This window comes from Colobus angolensis, unplaced genomic scaffold (genome assembly GCF_000951035.1).
Source record: "Colobus angolensis palliatus isolate OR3802 unplaced genomic scaffold, Cang.pa_1.0 Scaffold4, whole genome shotgun sequence".
Taxonomy (NCBI): Eukaryota; Metazoa; Chordata; class Mammalia; order Primates; family Cercopithecidae; genus Colobus; species Colobus angolensis.
The window spans coordinates 743,852-754,327 of NW_012117376.1; the positions used below are offsets into that span (position 1 = coordinate 743,852).

Sequence of the window (10,476 nt, forward strand, 5' to 3'; positions counted from 1 at the left end):
CGCCCGGCTAGTTTTTTGTATTTTTTAGTAGAGACGGGGTTTCACCGCGTTAGCCAGGATGGTCTTGATCTCCTGACCTCGTGATCCACCCGTCTCGGCCTCCCAAAGTGCTGGGATTACAGGCTTGAGCCGCCGCGCCCGGCCGGATTTTCAATGTTATAAAGGACAACTCTTAACTTTAAAACAAGGCAGAAAAACTGAAAATGCAAGAAAGGATATCTGAGGTCATATAGCCTTCCTCCCTCAAAATTAATATATTTGTGGTAATCCTCCATATTCCTTAGCTGCTCTGACTCAAATGCACTATTTGCATGGGCAAGGCGATTGAAAAATACTGTATCCTCCCTCCCAGCCCTTTACTTTGAAAATAAAAGTAGTCCCACACCTCTCATCTGATACAATTTAAACATGCTTATACAAAGTGACTACAGCAAAACCACTGTGTGGTAGCAGCAGCACTGAACCCAGACTTGAAAGAGAATACATGTCCTGTCTTGGGAAGGAAGTTGCCCCCCCAGGCTCTGTGAGAGTCCCCCCGCAGAAGTTGGGCCCCACAAGTGAAAATGGGAAGCCCTGTGGGAGGTTCTGAGACATGGAGGATTCCACCCAAGGGCAGTGCTGGCCTGAATCACTGCAAAGGGTTTTCTCTGGATGGGTGAGAGGCAGGGAGTATGCGCCTGTGCCCCAGGGTGAATCAGGAAGGAAGCCTGGGAGTACTTTATTCTTGGAATACTGTGTACTATAATTTATCACTCCATTTATTTCATGTCCCCCCCAAGTTAATTTCTCACTAAAGCTCTCTTTGAAAGATTCTAACTTGTTTCTGCTAAGCTATGGGGGAAAGGAGGTTTGACCAAGCCAGCAGCCAGTGTAGCTGGGGAAGTTGAGGCCAGAGTCACGAGTGGTGGGAGGGATCATGGCAGCTCTAAAAATGGAGACCTGTGCACACCTGGTAGGACAGGGTTGTCAGTGAGGCAAAGAACTCAGAATAAGAGTCCTAAGGGTCAGTAACTGTTGTTTCCACCTTTCAAAAGGAAAACTCCTTACAGGGACTTGAGTTCTTGCAGTGGCTGACATTAGCTGTGTGAGAGCAGGCATGTGATCTTTGAGGCCTCAGGTGCCTGTGTATAAAATGAACTTCATAATTCTGTTCCCAACATTAGAATTCATCTGACCCTCCCCAGGTCAATGGAGCACTAGAAGAGGGTGCCGGCACACTCTTCAAAGGCACCCTAGCATTCACACACAATCACCAGCATATAGGCATATTGGACACTCTCAAGCAATGATTTTTTTTTTAAAGTCAGTTTGTTCTCATCTTTCGTTTTTTTCTCTTATCCCCTGTTCTTCTCACTTGCCTAGAACATTTCTATAGTGACTTGCAAGGCCCGGATGTTTGAGGGCCTCAAATCAACTCTTAGGGTTTATAATTTCATATTAGAGAGACAGATTTTACTCATGCAACTTCCTTCCACATTGGAGGACACAGGACCCCACAGCACTCAAAAAGATCTGAAAGGTTAGAGTTACCAAGTGGAGTCAAAGCATCCAATCTTTTTTGCAAGTCTAATTTGGTCTCATTAAATCTTGGATGGCTGGCCATCATCAGCATACTTCAGGCCACGGCCAATTATGATCTCCACACTACACTTCTCAGGTACCTTGTAATTATAAAATACAATATAAGTATAAGTAACTACAAATATTAAAAAGATATTTAAACAGTACTGAAGTTCTTCAGGAATTGACTTACCATACATTACAAAATTTATTAACTGTCAAAAGATTCTAACATAAATAAGAACTGTGCTGTTTGGTAATCTGACTTCTAACACAGAAGTACAAAACCATTCTCTTTTTAGAAGTGGAATGGATTGATACCATAGCTTCAGTTTCCTCCACTTCATCTCCTTTATAAAAAAATTATACTTATATTCTTTTGCTGCTAAGATAGCTTTGCAATGCTGGCCTCATCAGCAGTTTCTCCACTTGGTAAGACAACCAGGTGTGACCCAGGCATGCTTCAGAGTACATCCTCTCCCCATAGCGAAGAACAGGCAGCATTAGCTACACAGACCATATCCATTGAGAAGGAGAACACTGCAAGGCACACTGTACCTGATTGCCGAGGAAGAACTATAGACAGTAAGAGTAAAGGATGGAGGAAAAGGAGGGGGAAAAAAAAAGAGAACATTTTGTCATATTAACACTAAGGAATGAAAATCATTATCATTACGTTCTTCTGGCAAAGTGACACACACCGAACATATTCTTATCAAGCTCCTGCCACAGGGATGTGGTTTTCTTTTTTTCTTTTTTTTTTTTTTTTTTTTAAGAGTCTCGCTTTGTTGCCCAGGCTGGAGTGCAGTGGCGTGATTGCGGCTCACTGCAACCTCCAACCCCAGAGTTCAAGCAATCCTCCTGCCTCAGCCTCCCTAGTAGTTGGGATTACAGGCATGCACTACCAAGCAGAGCTAATTTTTGTGTTATTAGTGGAGACGGTGTTTCACCATGTTGGCCAGGCTGGTCTCGAATTCCTGACCTCAAGCGATCTGCTCACTCGCCCCTACCTCCCAAAGTTCTGGGATTACAGGTGTGAGCCACCACGCCTGGCCAGGGATGTGGTTTTATAAACTATGAACTAACTCTCCACTCTATATGTTGTTCTTGTTAATTCATTTCTCTCATAATTAAAAACAAAAAACAAGAAAACAAAACCCAACAAGCAGGCATAAGATTACCTGGAGCTTTATTAACTAAATGCCCCAGGTTACATTCAAGGCAGATTCACCCAGTGCTCCTCAGGAAACTGTAGCATGGAGTGGATTTGATGTACTTTGAGGACATTTTGGATATACTAATGAAACATGGATCTTCCTGTGTTTCTTAGTGCAATCTAAATCCTCTTTGCCAATCAGAGATTTTTCTTAGGACTTTAGAGAATCCTGATGAGCTGTTGATATATTTTAGGAGACCTGTTTCAGATTCTTCTATGTCCCTGACCCTGGTCCCAAAAGAAGCTAAAACACAAGTATAGTTCACTGTCAGTTATCGCCACACCTAGCATGGCTTTCCAGAGAAGACCACTGAGCCTGATGTCTCCTGAGCGCTCCTGGGCCCTATTTGTAGCCCAGTTCAGAGCAGACACAGTATCTGTTGGGGCTTCAACAGTTTCCCCAGGCCTCTCTAGCCTGGGAGCCACTCAGGCTCATAATGACCATCTCTTTGGGGGTAAGTGGTCAGTCATTAGATATAATTGTTTCCAAAGGTACCTTCATCCCCCTAAAGACTTTGTCAGATGTGAAGTGACAGCTCTGAAATATTTCCTATCTTAAAACTCAAATACAAACTACTACTATCTAAGTAGATATGGACTAGTTTTCAGATGGAACAGGGCACCTGACACTGACACTTGGCATCTATAGAGATGAGGTCAGAGAGTGACTACATCTCAAGTCTGATGGGCTCTGGGACTCTAAGCAACAGGAGGAAAAGGTGGGATCAGCCACAAATGAAAAACCACCACCACAAAGTATTGGTTTTTCTTTTCCTTACCCGGTATTTATTCTCTCCGATCTGCTCCACCTGAAACCTTTTTGCACATTTGCACTGAGCCACTTGTCTTGTAACCTATTGGTTGTGAACAAAAAGAAAAGTGTAAAGGGTAGAGTAAGACTTCCTATTTAGAGAAACAAAGATTTTTACACATAAGCAGGGAGGCTATTCAATATTTACTTTTTTTTTTTTTTTTTTTTGAGATGGAGTTTTGCTCTTGTTGCCCAGGCTGGAGGGCAATGGCACGATCTCGGCTCCACTGCAACCTCCACCTCCTGGGTTCAAACAATTCTTCTACCTCAGCCTCCCGAGTGGCTGGGACTATAGGCACGCCCAGCTAATTTTCTGTATTTTTTTTAGTAGAGAGAGAGTTTCTCCATGTTGGTCAGGCTGGCCTTGAACCTCAGGTGATCTGCCTGCCTCAGCCTCCCAAAGTGCTGGGATTACAGGCATAAGCCACCACGCCCGCTCATTATTTACTTTTTAGGCATTTCAGGCTTCTGACATATGCATTTATCATCTGTTCCAAATTAGTATATGTTCTTACTAAGTGAACTAATTGAGACACTGAGAAAGAAAAGGCATGAAAGAAATTCCCAAGTGACTATGTAACACATTATTCCTGCTTTAAAATTCCTTCAGAGAAAATTGCTAATATGCTGGCATCAAAATCATATTATTAATAAAGCAAATTATGAACTGCTTTAAATTTCACCCTAGGAGCCTGAGATTCCCTGGAAGTCCTGGTGTGTTCTAGGGCCACTCCTAAAACCTATTCCAGCACCTCTCCCTTCCCAAGATCTGTTATCAACAGATGCTAGGATTTCCAGATGGCACTAATCAATTTTGTAGTTTCAGTGTGGTAGTTTTTTTTTGGAGACAGAGTCTCGCTCTGTCGCCCAGGCTGGAGTGCAGTGGCACAATCTCCGCTCACTGCAAGCTCGCAAGCTCCGCCGCCTCCCGAGTTAACGCCATTCTCCTGCCTTAGCCCCCCTAGAAGCTGGGACTACAGGCGCCCGCCACCACGCCCGGCTAATTTTTTTTGTATTTTTTAGTAGAGGCAGGGTTTCACCATGTTCGTCAGGATGGTCTTGATCTGCTGACCTTGTGATCCGCCCACCTTGGCCTCCCAAAGTGCTGGGATTACAGGCGTGAGCCACTACGCTTGGCCCAGTGTGGTAGTTTTTAACAAGGCAGAAAGCATGATGGGTATACACCATTTTAAACATTACATTTTACCCCCCTTTTAAACATTTATTTTTATTTTTTGAGACAAGTCTTGCTCTGTTGCCCAGGCTGGAGTGTAGTGGCATGATCACAGCTCACTGCATCTTTGACCTCCCATGCTCAAGTGATTCTTCCACCTGTCTCCTAGGTAGCTGGGGCTATAAGCACTTGCCACTATACCTGGCTAATTTTTTTTTTTTTTTGGGAGGGGACAGACAGAATCATACTATGTTGCCCAGGCTGGTCTCGAACTGCTGGGCTCCAGTGATCCTCCAATGTTGACCTCCCAATGTGCTGGGGCTACAGATGTAAGCCACCATGCTCAGTTCATTTCAACCCTTAAATGCTACACTGGTAGACCATTTCCCTAGATTCCAGGTAGCATGCTCAGGAGTAAGATGAGTCTATCCCAAACACAGGACAAGTGAACCAGGATGAGTATGGTACCCTGCAAAGGTTCTCTGTAAACTTCAGAGCACCACACAGACATGACTCACTTGAGTAATCTATCTAGCCTGAGCTAGAGCTCAGATGTCAGAGATCCTCTGGGACTCTTTGAAATGCTATCTAAAAAGAGATCTCAAAATAGAACTCCAAATAATTATCTCCCAACAGACAAGTCAAAGGCTAACATGATCATTGAACCCAACCAAATTCAGGATATTATAAACCTATAGCCAGAAGTATACTCAAAATATAATTATTTCCCTTACCTCATCTTCAATTTTATCTGCATCGGTTGTTGGTCGATATGCATCCTTGTTGGGATGAAGAGCAGCCACAAATTCATAATAATCAATGTAACCATCCCCATCTCGGTCAAAAATGTCAGCCACAGCAGTCATTTCTAATTTGGTGGTGGGGAACTCTGGAGGAAAGGAATCATATTTTGAAACTTAAAAGAGGGCTTACTTGTTTGGTTAGCAGTTAGAGAAATACCTTTTTTTTTTTTTTTTTTTTGAGACAAGGTCTCGCTCTGTCACCCAGGCTGGAGTGCAGTGGCGCAATCTTGGCTCACTGCAACTTCCGTCTCCCAGGTTCAAGCGATTCTCCTGCCTCAGCTTCCCAAGTAGCTGGGAATACACGTGCCTACCACCAGGCCTGGCTAATTTTTTGTGTGTTTTTAGCAGAGATGAGGTTTTGCCATGTTGGCCAGGCTGGTCTTGAACTCCTGGCCTCAAGTAATCCACCTGTCTTGGCCTCCCAAAGTGCCGGGATTACAGGTTTGAGCCACCACGCCTGGCCAGAAATACTTCTTAAGAGCAAAAAAATTTATGTCTTGATTTTTCCTGAAAAGTAATACATATCCACTTATAGGCTCCCCTACCCCAAATGCAATGAAAAAAAGATAATATTCCACATTTCAGATATACCAAAAAGCATAAACATAGCATTACAACCACCCACAGACCTACCACTCAAGAATATACTTATCCACCCTACAATTATTGAATATTTAGATTATTTCAGAATAGTGACAGTTTGGAATTAACAGTATGAAGTTTTCCTATGTTTAGATTACTGTCTTAGATTCTTGACAAACTGCTATACAAAGGGAAGTGTGAATCATATTGTTTCCCAGCTGAAAACCTCTGGTTAACCACTGTCTTTTTTTTTTGGAGACAGAGTCTCACTCTGTTGCCCAGGCTGGACTTCAATGGCACGATTACAGTTTACTGCAGCCTTGACCTCCCCAGGCTCAGGTGATTCACCTCAGCCTCCCAAGTAGCTAGGACCACAGGTGTGCCACCATGCCTGTGACACCTGCCTCCCAAAGTGCTGAAATTACAGGTGTGAGCCATAGCTCCTGGCCCGCTTCAGAAAGATTGTTTAGCTAGAATATCACCGCTTCTACAAAGTGCAAGGAATCCAGGCGTGACCCATGTTTGGAATGATGACTAGACTCACTGGATGCCAAAATGCCATCGATAAACTCCTGACGTGTTATCTTCCCATCCTGGTCCTTATCAATGCGCCGGAAGAAATCCATCACTCGAGACTTTTTGTGATTCATCCAACGCATATACTTTTTCCTCCAGACATCAAAGTCAAAGTTGGCAAATTCCTTCAACTACACAGAAATCAGAAGTGTCAATAAGATTTATTTTTTGGGCCCTCAAAAGTTGCCCAGAGCATACCAAACTTTCAGACATTCAGTAAAGCCATGCTTCCAGGGGCACCAACAATGAAATCTATGTGTTTGCTTCTTTTGTGAAGGCACAATCCGGCTCCTTCACTTAAAGCCATGACTATTTACAAGAGCTGCGGTATAATGGAATAGCAAGAGAAACAATAACTGAACCACCATGGAAAATATGGAGCACATAGAATGAGAATGGGTGAAGCCAGCCTTGCTTTCCCTTTGGGCTTTTCAAAGGATCACTCTCTTAGATGCAAGGGAATGGATTCTAACTCAGAAGGAAGATCCTTAGCACTCCTCAATTATGTTGTTTTGAAAGGCATTATAATCACACATAGGGCTCACATCAGGAGGCTCGTGTTTACCACTATCTTTTGAGATTTCAATGAGAAAATCTGAGTTCTGGATGGAGGCATTGGGAACCCAGTGTTGTATCCAAGCATGTTTCTTTGGAATGGCACCATAGAGCAAATTTCCCATCTGACCTCCATGTTAAATATTTGGCCTTGATGGAAAACAGCAGGCCTATGCAGTGGGCAAGACAATTTTCAGCTACTTAAGTCTATGTTAATGATATACACTCAAAATGACTTAAACAGTGCAGCAGTTTCCCCTTGGTCTTTCAAACTCCAAAGTTAGAAGGAATGGGGGGGAAAAAGCACCAAGAACCCAATAAGCTTAAAAGTCAACTGACCTAAGGAAAAAATAAATAAAACACAGAACACTCACTTCCAGGCATAGCTGCTTTGATATGCACAAATAAAAAAATACAAAAGATATTAGAGGCTTGTTCTAGAAACTAGGAAGTACAGTACTATATTTTTTTTTTTACTGGGTAATGACACTTCAAAATAGAGTTGCTTTTCATGATCAAGTGAAGACTAATAAAATAACAAAATCATTAAAAATTACTATTTCATAATTGTGTAGCATCTGTTTTTACATGAAAGGCTCAACAAGGGTCATTTTTGTGCTCTGCTACATATCTGGAGACAAATTTCCAAAGTTCTGTTCCTGATTCCCAACCACAGCAAGATGCTGAGGCAGATCACGTCCTGGCCCTCATTATGGACTGGCTGTTTTCTTGCTTTCCACACCTAGAAGCTTTGGCCTACTTTGTCACAAATGATTTTCTTATAAATGTGTCTTTTCTCATTCAAGGGCCTCAAAGAATGGGTACTGGCTTGGTATAGGTCTGTTTCTATTTGTGAAGAAGTCAGTTAAGACACATGGTTCACATTTAGAGAGCCACAGAAGGGCTGTGTTTTGATTGAAAAAATCACTTTGTTTCAGGGAAGGCCACTCAGCAGGGCATTACCTCCTCCAGCCGATCCAAGGCATCGTTCAGCTTCCTTTGCCGCTCCAGTGCTAACAGCCACACCTGCTGCCAGCGGGCAGAAAGCTGGTTGATCCGTGGGTTTTTTGCTTCAGATTGTGAAAGGATTGGCATGGGAGGAGGGGTTGGTTGACTTAAGGATTTCCCTAAAAGGAAAAATAAACACAAGATTAGAACAGCTGGTTAGCACACAAAGAGAAATAGCTGTGTGTATAAACTTAGGAGATCTTTAGAATAATATCCAGTCAGTAACTGAGAAAAGAAATAAGGGACTTGGCAATATTTAGATACGGAGGTGTACTAATTCCAAAAGTATTGATCCTCCCAGCACATACTTACCTGCTGCCTACATATCTCCAAGCAATTCTGTCCCACCTTAGTGAGCTGATGACACATTAACTCAACTAAAAAAGCAACATATTCTGTAGGAACTGTTTTGTTGATTAAATTAGTGCAAGTCAAATGTAAACAGCTAGTGCTGATAACCAAAACAATGGAAAGGCCACTGTTAAAGAATAAGCTTAACCATCTCATAATTTCATACCAATCCAAGAATATGGAGTATAGCTACTGTCTGTCAATGTAAGAAAAGTGAGTTTCAAAAACAAAAGATTTTGGTTCAAAACCAACACGGTTTTTGAAAATGGAATAAAATTTTTTTTTGACAGGCATTTGGAAAGTGCTCATCTTCAATTAGCAGGAATGAAGCATCCTAACATAGGGGGCTGGAAACATACTGCCTCCGCTCCGGGATTTCTCTATGAAAGGCGCATGAGTAGGCTCTATGTTTTTCCTTTTGTATGTCTTGGTGACCCGGTCCACGTCAGGCTGTTTGCGAGTCATCTCCTCCATAAACGTCTGTTAAACACAAAGAATAGGAAAAAGAGTTAAAAATTGTATTTTTACTCTTATGGGGGCAAAGGAAGAGCTAGGATAGGTACTTTACGGTTTGCGGTGGTAGGAAAGTCTGCCTGGAGGCCAGTGCCTGAGTTGAGTTACTGAGGTATGTTATGTAGTTTGGATACTTGTCCCCTCCAAATCTCATGTTTTCAAATGTTGGAGGTGGGGTCTAATGGGATGTGATTGAGTTATGGGGGCAAATTCCTCATGAATGGCCTTGGTGCCCTCCCCATGGTAATGAGTGAGTTCTTGCTGTTAGTTCACATGAGAGCTGGCTGTTTAAAAGGAGCCTGCTATCTCCTCCTCTTTCTCTCTTTCCCTCTCTTGGCATGTAACATGCTGGCTCCCCTTTGCCTTCCACCATGATTCTAAGCTTCCTGAGGCCTTCACCAGAAGCAGATATTGGCACCATGCTTCCTGTACAGCCTGCAGAACCGTAAGCCAAAATAAACCTATTTTCTTTATAAATTACCCAGTCTCAGGAATTCCTTTAGAGCAATGCAAACGGACTGACACACTGAGCAATGAAGAAATAGTCAACAAATGGTGGGAAGGCAGTCCTGGAAGAGGGTGCAACCTAAACAGAGACAGGGATGCCTGACAGTGCTGTGACCAGGACCCCTCTACTCACTGGCTGGGCAGAGGATGCAATCAGAGGAATGGCAAGAGGCAGGGTTGGAGAGGCAGGGTTGGAGAGGCAGGCAGGAGACATCACAAAAGGCTTCTGTGTCAGGCTAAGGGTTGGCCATTTATTCTGAGAGTAATGGGGGACAGCTGAAAGATTTCGATCCAGGTAAGAGATATGATCCGACCTATGCTTTACAGCTATCACTCTGGCTTCAGTGTAAAAGGTGGAATGATATGGGGGTGGGGGAAAGTGTGGAATGGGGAGTGCCTAGCAGTGACAAGACAGGTTAAGAAACCATTGCAGTAACTGAGGCAAAACATGGTGAGGGTTGGAGCCAGGCCAGAAAGATGGAGCCAAGAGATATTTTGCAAGTGGGACTGACAAGCCCTGGTGAGTGGCTAGATGTAGGGGGAAGAGGAAAAGAAGGAACTCCAGACATCACAGGCTTCTGAATGAGGAAAGGGGAGGCAGATTTGGAATGGACAAGTGGTGTCAGGCAAGGAGGCAAAGATGAAGTGGAATTTTAGAATGGCTTCTAGTTTACTGTATGTCTGGACTTTAGGAGATGATGGTGCTGGAGATGAAAAAGATGCAAAGACATTCATACAGCCAACAGACACATGAAAAAATGCTCATCATCACTGGCCATCAGAGAAATGCAAATCAAAACCACAATGAGATACCATCTCA

The 10,476-nt window shown here is 43.1% G+C and overlaps 1 protein-coding gene across 1 annotated transcript in view; it reads right to left on the bottom strand.

Moving 5' to 3' along the window:
* The window catches only part of MACF1 (microtubule-actin crosslinking factor 1), a 446,661-nt gene that overhangs the window by 28,622 nt on the left and 407,563 nt on the right, over window positions 1-10,476 (bottom strand). Inside the window, exons 84-88 of the mRNA XM_011955644.1 lie at window positions 8,996-9,116; window positions 8,241-8,404; window positions 6,691-6,853; window positions 5,496-5,650; window positions 3,556-3,630 (exon numbers count right to left, since the gene is read on the bottom strand). Coding sequence (XP_011811034.1) covers window positions 3,556-3,630; window positions 5,496-5,650; window positions 6,691-6,853; window positions 8,241-8,404; window positions 8,996-9,116 — 678 coding nt within the window. The remainder of the gene's footprint in view (window positions 1-3,555; window positions 3,631-5,495; window positions 5,651-6,690; window positions 6,854-8,240; window positions 8,405-8,995; window positions 9,117-10,476) is intronic.